We start from the raw sequence: 14,719 nt of genomic DNA, 5'->3' as shown, positions 1-14,719 counted from the left end.
TTTAACCAGCTTTAGAGGGGGGAGAAAAAAAAATAAAAATCACACAGTCATCTACTCTTAGAAGCTATTTTCAGAGTATTGACCCTTTTAAAATGCTTATATACCTGAAGTTTCTATAAACAGGTGCATGGCTTACCTTTGCCTGGTGAGGAAGCCTTTGCAAACTGCCTGTAGTTGTATCACAGCAGCATACAGGCGCAAGTCGGCTTCTCTGGCTCGGTGACAGCGCCAGGCTGCCTGAATGACCAGAGCTGCCGTGCAGCGCCGACGGAGCCAGAACCTCCATGCCCTCTGTAGCACCAGAGCAGCCGCCCTCCACAGCCTGAACCTCTGACGATCTCTGTAACCTCGCCAGTGTTTCTGCAGACACAAAGCTGCCCCCTCCTGGACACTGAGGTCATAGTCGTCATCCTCCTCGTCTATGGACCGGACAGAGCGCCACCATCTCTGTAATGAAAACATCTTTCATGCTCATCGAAGACAACTAATCCAATAATGTACAAGCACCTTCGTTCAAAGTGGACTTCGATTTTTTTTCTTTTTAACTGGGAGTGTCAAATGAAGGAAATTACAATAGTTGGCATAAGGAGGTGGCTGACAATATCATCTGTGAGTGAGGTGTTCTTCCACGTACGTTCATATTCTTTTTGCAAACTTTGCACTGTACTTAACACATTATTACATAGAACAAAGAGGACAATGGGCTGTGATTCATTTTCAGTTACAATACACAGACCCTTTTGCCTGATATAGGCATAAAATTAAACAAAACAAAATTAAAAATCTCACAAATTCTATAGTAAGAACTCAGACATAAGGAAATGACTGATGCAAAGTAGATGGAGATGAAAGGAGTGACGGGGAAGAGCGCTGTACTATACCTGGATGCAGACCGCTGCTTCTCTCATCCGGACAAACTGCTTCCTCTCCAGCTGGGCTCTGAATCGCCGCTGCAGCATGACGATGAGTCTCAGAACTTCCTTGTGGAGGAAGGCCTGCAGCTGCTGACGCTCAGCCTCCCGCAGAAACACCTGAGGGGAGGAGCCGTGATGGAGTCAGTACAGGGCATCCACACTTATTGAGACAAAACTTAAAAAAAAAAATCAATTACAAGCAAACACACATGCTTCAGAAAGCCTTGGATGCATATGTGGTCACAAGAATGTCAAGAATGACCCTCTAATTATATAGACACCATCCCAGAAACATGCACTCCTCTATCATGCCCCATTCATACCCTAGACAAAAATACCAAATATGTGACACTCATATTTCTTTTTTTAAATCCTCATTAAAGAGGATTCTTTAATGAGTTTATCCCAACTCCCCATCCATAATGTCCTTGACCAGTCACGGTTTTCCTTGTATTTAACTGTTAAAAAAAACTAAAGAAATCAGTTGAAACAATGTAAAAACCTCACATTTTTTTCAGTGAATGACTCTCATATCATGGATATGTACACAGAAAATGTAACACACATCAGAAGTAGCCTCGACAGTTTTTAAGCTGATATAAAAGATCTGGAGAAAAGAAGGGAGAAGGATTACCTTTGTCTTTCCAACTTGATATCCATCTGCTTTTAGGTCTAGCTGGTCCAGGCACTGCTGGATGCCCTCTCTGGTAGCACTGGTGCCCTCTGGAAGCAGCACACTGAAGTGGTGGACAAAGTCCTATCAAAGAAACAAGGACAGATATTAATGAGATGCATCCCACAGCTCTGTTATGTTCTGGATTTTAATTTTTTAAAAGTCACAAGATTCCTGTACAGAGATGTTTCACTTTAGTGGGGATTAATTTAAAATATGTCTCCAGACTGAAATGAGACACCCTTCTTACAGGAACAGCAACATTTTAAAAAATGCTGTCGAGCATCATGTGGTTTCAGGTGAAAATCCATGTCATCCGTAGTTAAGCTCAAACATCATGGTATAAATATGCTGAACTCCCACTCTTCAAACTGAGGCTCATTGTCTGAAGTCAATACAGTCTGCACCCTGGGCTGTAGGGGGTTGACAGGGAAACAGATGCTGTGTTTATACAATTACAAGCACGGGGAGTGTTTCGGAAAGCAGGGGACAAAGTAGAGCCTCTGTTCTGAACAGCAGAGTCCTCCAAAATGATCCCATGCTCAAGATATTTCTAATTACAGCTGACCGCAGCACTCAATATGTTTGGGAGAATTTTTGGTAAATGACCAACTCTGATGCTAAAATTATCAAAGTGAGGTCATCGAAATACCAGCTCACTGGTATTATAAACTAAATGTTAGACTTAAAGCCATAATGATATGAACATATAGAAAGTAAGCTGTTTTTATAGTAGCATTACAAATTTTATTGGAAATTTTATTTCGCATTGATTGAAGAGCTAGTTGGTAGGGTAAAGGTTAAAACTATAACTATATGCATCCAAGAAATAAAAATAAAAGTTGAGCTACTTGATTAGAAATTCATACATCTGTGGGACCTGGGTGGCACTGCATTAAAAACATGGAAATCACTGCATGGACTCAAGAACATGTCCAGAAACAGGTCAGTGCCATTCACAAAGCTGAGCAAAGCTCTGCCATGGAGAGAAGCCATATGTGAGCATGATCTAGAAAACCTGCTGTCTTCTCTGGGGTAAAGTTCATCTGGGGCAAAGTGGAAAACTGTTCATTTACAGACTGCTGTTAGAAGAAGAGGGGATGCTGCACATTGGTAACCGTGGCGTGTCCAAGCCTTTTTGAGAAAAGTTGCTCCCATCAAATTCAAAATTATTTCATTTTTTTCTTTAAATCGAGCATTTTCTCACTTTAAACAGCTGACATTTGGACAAACTTAAAGAGTCACCTATGTTAAAATGCCTCTGAAATTACTATTTAGGAATCCTGGCAGTAAAGATCTTAAATAATAAAACTATACTGGTTACACGCCTCCACAACATGGAAAGCAAATGAAAAAAAAAACTGAGGTAGGAGTGAGCCACTCCCAAATCTGCATCTAACTTCATCTGCTTTATTAGTCACATTTCTTACAGGGTTGACATCATTCCTATGAGAGCCAGTGTGGTTAAAGATGGCTGCCACATCACATCCCTCATAAGTCCCTCATGACACAACATACAATGAACCCCCAAATGAAGCAACATCACCGACAAGTTTCCTGGAGATGAATTCATGGCTGGCGCCTGCACTTGTGGAAACATGAGTGTTGTTTAAGTTTTGGCTCAGGAGCGCTTCAGCAGCACTCTGGCCTGCGTAGCTATGATCTACTGCTGAACTTTTAGCAACTGGCTCTTTCAGTGCATTCTGGAAATTAAGATCTTTGGCATTTATCGACAAAGATCGCAAAATAACGCAAGAAGGGGAGATTCGGGAAATGAACAGTGTTTAAAGGGGAGCTTCAGTTTTACACAGATTAGTTCACTAATCAGGGTAAATGCTCAGCCTGAGAAAATTTATGAATAGTGTCTTCTGTAGGTCTGCAGGCCTTTGTCAAGACAAATAACTTAATAACGAAAAGTTTTGCTGCAAACCTTTTAGTTTATTATGGAAAGCACATAATCGGGTATCATAGGACAGATTAAAGACAGATCTTCCATCATTCTCTCATAAAGTTTACATGATTTTTATGATGAAAGCAACATGTTGCATCCAAAGAAAAAAAACAAAACAATAAATGACGGTTATAAAGATAGGGTTGTAAATTGAGTTCTTGAGAGTTATTTTACTTTAAAAAAAACCAAAATTATAATTATTAGTGATTGTATAAAATATGTTTACTTCCATTATTCGTTTGTCTAACAAAAAATGATCTATCTTAAAATATATTTTATATTGTACTGTACCTGGTTTAGTCACAAGTAACTTCTTCTGTACTACATTACTATTTTTTTGGTTAATCATTCCTATTAAATGTTGAATTTTAATTAAGGGAAAGTACATTAACAATCCGTAATCACTAATTAAAGGATCCCTAACTGAACAAGAGGTTAGGAAGATGGATGGATAGAGCAGTGAGCCCAACCACTCTGGGTTATAAAATACTTCAGCCAAACCCACAACAGACTCGGGGTTGTTATTGACATTAAAGGACACCTTTTACCCATCTCTAAGTGGTTATTATGAAGCGTAACCAGATGCTTGAAGAGTATACACAGTGTAATTGAGTGTATTACCTTGAAAGTGTACTTGATGTTGTAACCCGACTGCCGGATGTGTACTGTCTCCAGCATACCTGTGTAACGCAACTGCCTCAGCACCAGGTTATCGTTAAACCGTAAGGGCAGCTGAAAGAGAGAAAGAAAGCAAGAGAGGGAGAAAAAAAAGGAGGCATCGGGGGGTGTTAAAAAAAAAAGGAAGAGCGACAGGCAGCAGAGGTTGCAGAGAGACGACGGGAAAATGATAAACAGCTTTAAAAAAAAAAAGGTCCAAACTTCAAAGGAAATAAGTAATGCTTTGAAAACTACACCGAAACAGTCAAAGTGGCCGCAGGCTGGAGGGAGCACACTGTACCTTCTCAGCATTGGAACGGATGCACTTGACAAAATAAGGCTCAGACTGACCCAGAGTCTCCATTAGCTTATTGAGAGAGGCCTAGAGGACAAGACACAAAAACCAAAATATTAGAATTAACAGAGAAGAAGATAACGAGCTGAGGCTCACTTCACAGCTGTTTGACAGGCAGAAGTCAAAGTCAGGTGACTGTTGTCAGCTATAAGTAACTGGTCCATTTGCAAGCAAAGCTCTTGTGCTGCAAGATTAAAGTATCTGCCTGGGATCATAATTACCAGCAACAAGTCTATGTTAGCATGCAGACTGGAAATAAAAAGGACAAAGACATGTGTGCAACATTTCCATGTGCCGTCATTGTATGTGTGTGTGTGTGTGTGTAAACACATGCACATATGTGTCAGCATGTGTGCGCGATAATTCAGTGGCAGAAGGAATTCAGTCTCCTCCCCCTCCATGGGAGATTAAAGCACTCAGTGCAGCACAGGATGTGGAAAGTGAAGTCATCCACACACAGGGGCCAGGGCTGCCTGCCAGAGGGGCCTCAGTGCTCGTCTCTACCTCCAACAGCCAGAGCACACAGTTCACGTTCAAAGAACTTGGGAAGAAAATAGAAAATTTTGCTCTCTGGAATTTGTTCTCAGCCTTTTGTGTGTTACTAGCTAACAATGCTAGCTCCTATCAGACATTTTGGACCTGAAGAGCACCGAATCATTCTGATACTGATACTGGAAGCTGTGCCTCTGTTCATTCTTTGTGAAGAATTTTCCAAAGGGTGTGTTTGTGTGTTTTTATTTTTCACTAAATCAAATATATTTTATTACCAGACACGATGTCATACAAATATGACTTTTGGGTGTGGGTAACTACATGATAGACACCTCACACACACTGGATCCAGGATTAGACAGTGAGCAGTAAAGGCTGCACTAAAATAAACTAAGCCATCAAATGGACACACCTTGTTTTAGTCACGTTCACAGCTGGGAGGGGATTCCTCCAGCCTGCTCAATCTCACCCTGGTGAGATTTTTATTGTGAGAAGCACTGAGAAGCAAATTATTGAGCTCTGTATGCGACTGCTTTCTCTGTGTGTGTGTGTGTGTGTGTGTGTGTGAGTGTGAGTGTGAGAGAGAGAGAGAGAGAGAGAGAGAGAGAGAGAGAGAGAGAGAGAGAGAGAGAGAGAGACCTGGAACTGTGCGCTGATGCTAGGTGGTTTCTTCTTCTTGTGGAGGTGCAGCAATGACTTGGTGATGCGGTCGTGAAGCGTCAGATTGTTGAGGTACTTCAGTGACTTCACATTGAGTAAATGCTGCAACAATAATAATGTCAGAGTCAGTTAATAATATAAGTACCACCATCTATTTAATTTGTATTTAGCAAATAAAAGGGTCGCCAAGATTGAAAAATACATACATAAGAGTCAGTTAAAATCCTCTACAGCTATATTTACTTTCCTTCAACTCATTTAAAATTGGTTTAGTGAGAGAAGCTCACTTTTTCCAGTACAGGCTATAGGAACCGACAGGAGCAGTAAGTCCTTCTTCTGATACTCATCTGAAGGATGTTCCTCAGTAAGCAAGATGGACACATATCAAGACAGACTTATCTAAAACTATTTATAAAGCTCAGAGTGGTTTCACATACAAACTCAATCTTAGAGAAGCACCAACAGATGGGATATTTAGTGCTTTTGATTTTGCATTTAAAAATAGTGCATGTTTTGCTTTGCTGTTTTCAGTATTTGTTTTTTTAATATTTCAACTGCTAAAGAGCCTGGTACTGTTCGGAAGCAGATCACCATATCTTTCTGTATAAAAATTAAATATCCAAACGCTTAAATTCAAGACTGGTGATATATATGTATAGTAAACAGGAGTGGCCCCAGGACAGAGCCCTGGGGAACAAGTCATGGTGACTTTATGCCTGTTGTCTGTATGCACTGTGACCTATAAGGGTAAATTGAAAAATACTGTGCACTGTACCTTTGGAAGAACGGGCTTAGATTTGTAGTTTTTGTTCCTCCTGGAAGAAAAATAAAACAAAAACTGAAAATCTAGTTCAGCAGTTCTTTAAATCAGCAAGTGAGACAGGTGGGTTTGTCTTTTCTTTTTTAAGTCTGGTCAACAAAACAACCTATAATTTCAGATTTTTTCCTAAATATGTCATATTCCTGTCAATAAAGCAGAATTTTATTGATCCCTGAGGGGAAAGAAATTCTCCTTCACTTGCTCTCTGCCATACAGGGGTTTAGAGGTCAGGTTCAACTAGAGATCAGCACTGACTGAGCTTGCAGGAATGTAGTCATTGCTGGAGGAGACTTCATCAGGACAGATGTTTGAACTTTAGGGTTTACTTGTGTCTAGACTGCAGTGCTAACCAAAATAACAAATTACTGTAGAGCAGAAAAGAAAATAGCATCTCGATACTGACATGAGGATGTCGTGGGCTCTCTCCAGGAGTTTGCTGCTGGTAGAGTTGAGAAAGATGCCATCATCTTCTGCAGTAGAGCTGCTGGATGATAAGCGGCTCTGTCTACCCACGCGCCCGTTCCAGCCGAGCCCTGGGGAACCCCTTCAGACCAAACATACAGACCAGTGAATAATTTGAAAATAAAAAAATAAAAGACATCTTTTAAAGCAAATCAAACTTTAAATCTATGTTGATCTCTATATAATAATAATAATTCTATACATCATTAATAGTTTCATACATTTATTAATTAAAAGCAATACAACACAAAACAATTTGAGCAGTTAGTTCTCAATTTTTTTTTCAATTAATCACAGCCATCTATTCCCATAAACTAAGAAATATGTCTTGTTGTAACTTTACTTTTTTAGCCTGCGTAGAATATCTTCTGAAATACATTTATTACTTTTACTTTGTTCACTTGAAGCTGATCAAGAGTACCTGAGGGATGTACTGTGGAAGTCCAATATTTTATATTTACAGTGTGTGCTAAACAAAGAGTACTACAATAGATGTAGACGCACCGTCGGGAGCAGAGGTCTGACTGCCTTCGGAGGATGAAGTTTATGTTTGTTGTTCATACCTTGGTTAATTTTTCTCCCCGTTTTCATTAGCATTTTTTAAGCTTGTAGTTCTTGTTGTAGTTTAGTTTTAATGTTTGTTCTCTCAGCAGTTTCTGTCTCATCCTCTTGTGTCAGTTCCTGTAGGTTAAGTTCATTCACATGTCTGTTTCTCCCTGTTTGGCTTCTAACTTCCTGTTTTATTTTGATTGGTTACTTGTCTCTAGTGTATATTTTCATTTTAATCCCATCTTTTTTCATTGTCTTTGGTTTCCTCCTCCATCTTCTTATTCAGTTATGTCCACTTTCTTTAATAACCTTAATGTGTTTACCAACATAGCAAAATTGGTATGGCCAAGATCTGGCCCACACAATGTGCTTAAACATGGCCCACATACCGCAAAGAATGACGGCCCTTTGGTGGCCCAGATCTGGTTTGCCAGATGTGGCCCACACATGGGTCAGCACAAAGCCAGTTGCAGACACAGTGGTGGTCCTGTGTTGGCCCATGTGTGGATTACCTTTCGCAAACCTGATCTGGGCCACCAAAGGGCTGTCATTCTTTGTGGTATGAGGGCCATGTGTAAGTTGTGTGCAGCCACGGGCCAGTTGCAGACACACTGCTGGCCCTGTGCTGGCCCAGAACAGTTTCAGCTCTGGTCCCAGATGTCAGCCTAATGTGTACCTTAATCAAGCCATGTAATAACAACATGTGCTGGAACGTAATAGTTCAAAAGTAACATGTAAAACTGTTTAGACAGTGAATGGGCTGATTCTTATAAAGCGCTTTTCTACTCTCTCGGATTACTCAAAGTGTGCTACACAACATACCAAATTCACCCAGTCACAAACTTTCTCTAAACTGAGTGCCTCCTAACTACATTCATACACATTCACACTCCTGACATGCAGACTGGAGGAGCCAGGGATTGAACCACTGACCTTCTGATTAGAAGGTGACCTGCTCTACCTCCTGAGTTACAGCCACCCGCTGGCTGTGCATGAGTAAACCGTCACTAGGTTTTGGATAAAGTGTACACTCACAAACCTGTCAAACCTGCATTTGAAACGCTGGCTACCATAGCAGTATAGTGTTGCAACATGGCATTTGAGTCTTCTAACTAAAATAGGAAAATAGGAACATAACAAAGTGCCATCATTGCCAGACCTGGCCCACATCTAGTTGACATACACTCTGCCATGACATCAGTCAGTCAGAAGTCCCAGCTTGATGCCAGATCCGGGCCAGACCTGTTTTCAATGGGCCTGGGCCCCATAACCCAAACTACAAACCAGCCAGGTGTGGCAATGCATCACATAGACAGTGCCATCTATGCCAGCCCTGGCCCACATCTGGTTGACATACGTCTTATCATGCTAGAAGTCAGCCAGCAGTGCCGGCTTGCTATGTGGGTATATAGTGTTGTCTTCCCTTAAGTGTTTGTCTCAGTATCTTCCCATTCCCGTGTGTTTTTGAAATGCTCTGGTTTTTGGTTTCCATCTCATGGACTATATAATTCTGGGCTGTGAAATCAGCTGAACTAATAGTGCGCTTTTTGCTTACATCTGTCTGCAGGTGAGTCTGTATTTGAGTCTTCACCTTGCCATTCATGACGCTGTCTATAAAATCAGTTATTTCATCCCTTCTTTGTCAAGCTTGCAGGGTCCATAAAATATATACTAATAATTAAAACTGTCAAAAATAAGAAACACAAATAATAAACCAGGCAGTGTCAGTCACTGATTCTCCAACTTTAATCTAGCTGAATCTAGCTTTTTTCCCCCTACATATTTTATATAACCTAAAGGATTATCGGCAACAACCTGCTCCTTACCGTAAAAAGTTTACTTGATAAGTCATTGAGCTATTGAACATGTCTTAAGATCTATGCCACCACTGTAGTGTTTCTTTATTTTACCACAACAGTTTCCAAACATCTGTTTAGAAATCACTGTTTTCCTTTGCACTTGGTTTGTCAGATGAGACGTTAAACAACGAATACTGAAAGTTTAGAAATCAGCGGCAAACGCATGGTTGTGTGGCTTTGTCCTTTTGGTACTTTTAAATAGTGTGATCTAAGTTAAATAGAGGAAGTAATTTTCATTCCCTTTTCCAGAAGACAGAATGAATCTCTTGTACAGAAATCCCTTACTGAAGCCCCAAAGGGTTCAAAACCTCAGGCCTCAAGGTGGAACCCAACCACACGCCCAGAACCCAAACAAAAACATAAGTGGTCAGTCATGGTTAAAACCCATCAGACTGTTTTGGTTTTTATCCCATAGCAAAAATGAAAGCGGGGTAACGAAAGACAAGTAAACAAAGACGATCTCCATCACTACTCAGAACAGAGCACAGCTGTGGCAGTTAAAGGTTATCTCATGCTTCCTCAGATCCACTGAGGTGCGCTGTTTTGTTTCCCGTTCATCATTCATGAGTTTACAAGAATTCCTCCACATGTGTTACAGGCCACACATTATTACACACAGACTACAGCAGCAAGATATGCTCGCTGACTCACAGTATGTTATTACCCGGAGGTTGAATCATTCATAAAGAGAAAACCAGGTGGGACACGTGTGTGTGTGTGTGTGTGTGTGTGTGTGTGTGTGTGTGTGTGTGTGTGTGTGTGTGTGTGTGTGTGTGTGCGTGTGTGTGTGTGCGTGCGTGTGTGTGTGTAACCAAATTCGGTACAACCACTGAACAGTTAGAAGAGAAGAGTTTCTGCTGCAGGGCTGCCTGCTTGGTTTGAAAGTGACTCTTAACGTCCACTGCTTAAATACTGAGTAAAAAATAACCTGTGTGATTGGCAGATCTGGGCGATATCCAAACTAAAACAACCAAACCGCAGCGTCTGCGCTTACTGTGTTATTGTGTTTAGCATCTTTGTTGCACAAGAAGGAACAAATATTCAGCTCTTGGAACCATTTTAGCAAGTTTGGTCCAAAAATGAATTATCTCTGCACGAATTGGATGGATTGCAAGAGAAATTATGTTTTTTCAGGGTCTAAACAGGATGAAAACCTTTGACTTGTTACTCATCCAACAACTTTATCTCATTAGCACAATCTGGTATGTTATGTAAAGCTAAAGACGTTCTCATACAGCCTCATCAGTATCTTTAATTTGTATATTAATAAGCAGATATTAGCATGCTAATATAAACTGATAGTCTGCAGTAGCATGCATGTTTAGATTAAAGCATCACATGGGTGTAACCTAAATTGAGTCAAATTGTTAGAACTTACTCGACCAGTGTAGTTCATTCTGATTTAAAAATAGTGATGATGCACAAAACAGATGACTTAATTTTTTTGCTCAAAAATCCATGTGTTAATTCTGAACTGTACTGGACATCAAGATGAAAATTTGAATCCGGAAGTACCAAAAAAAAAAGAAAAAAAAAAGAAGAAGAAGACGGGGGAAAAAAAACAAAAAAAACAGGGGCATTCTTTCCACCACATTTCTTACTGTGGAGGTCACTGATGAGACCCAAAGGATGCTCCTCCACCATCATCAACACAAGGTTATGTCTGCACAGTCCAAGGGGAGAAATGCAGATGATTTGTACAACCAGTCAGCATTACATTACAAGATGATAAATTTCTGTAGAAAAACCACAAACCTCCAGTGTGTAAGTATCAATCAAAATCTTTGCACTCCATCCCTACATGGCCAAAATCAGAAAATATTTTTTTGCGTCACGAAACAAAGTAAAGCATAAATCTTCTGTATGGATCTGGTTCACCATATAAGGGAGATTTTCTCCTCAGTTGATCATCTATCTCTGCAAATGGTGATAGTACAGTATGGCTTCTGTAGTGACTGTTTATCTCCATAGTGTCTCAGAGAGTCTCATAAAACACTGCTCTGTCCAGCTGATATGCACCCTGCAGGGTCCGAACATTTATTACTCCCCAGGCACTTCTCTCTGATGCATAGCTCCAACTTTACATCACCGAGGAAGCAGCTGCAAGGGGTTTAGTGTTCTCCTAGCATGTGGAGGATGAGGGGAGCGTGGAGGAGGAAGAGGAGGCAGGATGATGATGGTGGGGGGGTTACCAGCTCCATAATGATCTCCTGTGTAACAAAAGCTGACTTGCATGAATCCCTCTGTGCTGCTGCAAATCTCACAGTCCACAGCTAATTACAGAAAGTGTCAGTGAGGGGTACGAGACCAACGCTCAGGGTCACAAGCACGTGCGTCCATTTATTTAAAGGCATCCAATGTCTCTCTCAATGCTGGGAGGCAAATATCCTTACCACTGCATGTAGGACACACAATTAGGACTGTCACAATATCAATGTTTTGCTCATTGTGGCCACAAAATGCCACAATAACAGCATTCAAGTAATTTCTATTAATATTTTGGGGGAAAGACGACTATCACACAGACACATTCACTGATGGATGCGTTAGAGGCACTTTGGGATATAATACCACCAGAGTCAACACACTACTCTGCTGACAACATTTTACAACATGGCCACTTACCGTGGTGATTTTTCATTGATGGTGTTGGTTCCCTGCAGGTCTGAGAGTGGCGTACGTGGACTCTTTCTAGTCACACCTGATCACGAATAAACATGTTGGCATCATGTGAAAGAACACGCACAAACACTACAGACAAAACCATTCTAGAGAAAAAACACACTTCTGACACCGTGTGACACTCAAGTGTTACTGCAGTGACTGTTATGTGCCTTTTTTAAAATTGGAAATACTGCAGCTGAAGTAACATTTAACACAGATTTGTGCGGTTAATAGCAAGGTTGTTAGTGCTGAATGATGTGAGATGATACTGAAGCATTATTTAGTTTAGTCTGGCCTGTAGGTTTGTTTAATACCATGATTGGCAATTTAAAATACTTGATTACTTGATTCGGATTACTTTTCCATACTTTATATAAAGGATAGATGTAGCCACTGATGTCGTGTCATGGTTAGAAAAGTCTTGAACTGAACATTTTGTCTCCTGACATCTTTGTGTTTTGAAAGTGAGTGATAGATTTGACTGGGGGAAAAAAAAAAAAAAAGCCAATCAAATTGCTGTCCAAAAACAGAGGACTCAAACATAAGGCCCGGTGGCCAGATTCGGCCTGGCAAAGACTAATCTGGCCCACTGGAAGGCTTAGATAAGGAGGGTATAGAGTCTGAATTAAAGACCTCCCCCACTGCCATTCCTACTACACCAAAGTAGTTAAATAATAGATAAACAATCTAATCACAGAAGATTTCTTGTTTTTTCACTACCATCTACCATAAACATTTCTTGTTTAATAGTGGTTCTATGCTGCTAAAAAGAATTCATCTGTGAATTAATCAAAACACAGTTTTTTAATAAATGCAGCCCTGTGTGGATAATGAGCTACCAGAACTTATTCTGTAATTTTACACATTTGTCATAAGGAATAAACGGGTTTTTACTGTAGCACATGTTTTTCTTATATTAAGACATCCCAAGGATTAAACATTTAGTTCAATGCTACACTGACAGCGTTTCTACATTGGCTTCACTGTTCAGACCCAGAGGCTACATCTATATTTTATATACAAGCTACAGCTGCTTTGTTACATCACTACAGTGCAATGGTGGGCTTTGGTAGTGATAAATTTGTACTAACGTATATCATATTCCAAGATTTGTTTTGAACCTACAGCCAATCAATCACAGTGCTGAAATCCTACAACTCTAAGGTGTGTTAGCCTACTCATAAAGCACTCTTCGACAATGTACCGTTTTCACTTTCATCACTTTGTACATTTTCACTCTCATCTGGAGCTGCAGGGTGGCACAAGACAACAACAAAAAAGACATTTGAGTGTCATGAAATGTTTGTAGAAGAAAAGTGACCCTTGTGAAAAGTGTGTGAGGTCGGCTGTATGTCCAGCACCAAATGTAAAGATGCCTCTGAGCCAGTTAGTGATATGAATGTACACATCTGTGTCCCCAGCTATGCCAGACACACCCCTTGGTCTTTGATCACCATCACCAGCTGATGTGGGGTTAGTGACAGTGGAAAACAGCTGATTTTAGACAATCGTTTGGTGGACAAGCAACTATATCCAGTACCCAACAGACAAAATTGTATATGACAGTGGAGCAATGTGCTATTGCTAAAAAAAAAAAAGTGGTGGAAACCTGGAGGTGTTGCTTCCATCACCAAAGTTCGCTGACAGAGCAAGATTAAAATGCAGTTCTTTGCATGCCTTTTACTAGCACAGTGTAAGAATACAAGTGAAGAGCATGCAAGACAGGAACAAACACATGCAGGTGCATTAAAGAGAAAAAAGGGGAGACAAAGAGAGTAGAGACCAACAAGCATCTAGTCCTAAAGTAAGCATCCTAAATCAAATCACATCCCAGGAATGGTGCCTCTTTATGTTTGTATATTCTTATTGGTATCGTTTGGCTTTACTTGGCCTAGAAAAGTAGTAAACGTTGGTCGGTCCTCTCCCTATAGTTTCCCCTAGTCATGGTATCAGATGAAAGTAGGAGGAGTTATTGTATTGGCAGCCTTACTGTACTTCTCCTCTTTGCATCTCTGCAGGATCTCTAAGCTTCTCTGATGCACAGGGTGATGCAGAAAGCTAAAACTATCCGTACTTTTCAATACTGCACAGGGAGCAGCTTCATCATGCCCTTGGAGAAGCAAAACAAGAGGAAAAAAAAAAAAAGAGAGAAGACAGAAAAATACACAAGAAAAAGAGAGAGAGAGAAATGACAGATTAGACAGCGAAGAAGATGAGATCAAGAAATTCAGTCGTCTACTGGAGAGATACCTGTGCAAGAGAAGATGATTGACATTCAAAACTGACGTTGGCGGCAGCAGTAGAGAGACCTGTCTTTATATAGGTGTTTGCCCCCCAAAGGCATTTCTATACATCGTCTTCTAGTGGTTTATCCAGTGAACATATTCTATTATAAGATAGCAGTAGCATTCAAATTTATAAATTTAAGAACAAAACTGCGTCTGTATAGAGATGGTTTAGAAGACATGTTCAAGATTCCTTTGGGTGACACAATATCTTTAGTTTAGCTGAAAAGATTTCTAAAAGATATCTAAAGACAAGTGAAAGATATCTAACTTCTAAAAGAAAAATCTAGTCCACATTACAACATCTACGCTTCATGTGAAGGAAGGATGGAGAGGATGCAGAGCAAAAGTCCGATTCATACGCCGGCAGGACTGAAA

The 14,719-nt window shown here is 40.3% G+C and overlaps 1 protein-coding gene across 8 annotated transcripts in view; it reads right to left on the bottom strand.

Moving 5' to 3' along the window:
- The window catches only part of myo9aa (myosin IXAa), a 100,318-nt gene that overhangs the window by 12,759 nt on the left and 72,840 nt on the right, over positions 1 to 14,719 (bottom strand). For 6 of the 8 annotated variants that reach the window (XM_085274844.1, XM_085274875.1, XM_085274865.1 and 3 more), the window contains 10 exons: positions 14,047 to 14,166; positions 12,018 to 12,093; positions 6,926 to 7,066; positions 6,478 to 6,517; positions 5,682 to 5,804; positions 4,497 to 4,577; positions 4,160 to 4,270; positions 1,549 to 1,671; positions 882 to 1,031; positions 137 to 447 (listed from right to left, as the gene is read on the bottom strand). In XM_085274844.1, the coding sequence (XP_085130970.1) occupies positions 137 to 447; positions 882 to 1,031; positions 1,549 to 1,671; positions 4,160 to 4,270; positions 4,497 to 4,577; positions 5,682 to 5,804; positions 6,478 to 6,517; positions 6,926 to 7,066; positions 12,018 to 12,093; positions 14,047 to 14,166 (1,276 nt within the window). Of the gene's footprint in view, positions 1 to 136; positions 448 to 881; positions 1,032 to 1,548; positions 1,672 to 4,159; positions 4,271 to 4,496; positions 4,578 to 5,681; positions 5,805 to 6,477; positions 6,518 to 6,925; positions 7,067 to 12,017; positions 12,094 to 13,260; positions 13,306 to 14,046; positions 14,167 to 14,719 lie in introns of all 8 variants that reach the window. The other 2 variants (XM_085274910.1, XM_085274892.1) reach the window with 2 other exon arrangements.

The sequence above is a fragment of the Mchenga conophoros genome, linkage group LG1, assembly GCF_057382185.1.
Source record: "Mchenga conophoros isolate Kocher_MC1m ecotype Shallow Benthic linkage group LG1, M_conophoros_male_GT1.1, whole genome shotgun sequence".
Lineage (NCBI taxonomy): Eukaryota > Metazoa > Chordata > Actinopteri > Cichliformes > Cichlidae > Mchenga > Mchenga conophoros.
The sequence above is the reverse complement of the archived record's forward strand: the minus strand, read 5'-3'. Positions and strand labels throughout refer to the sequence as shown.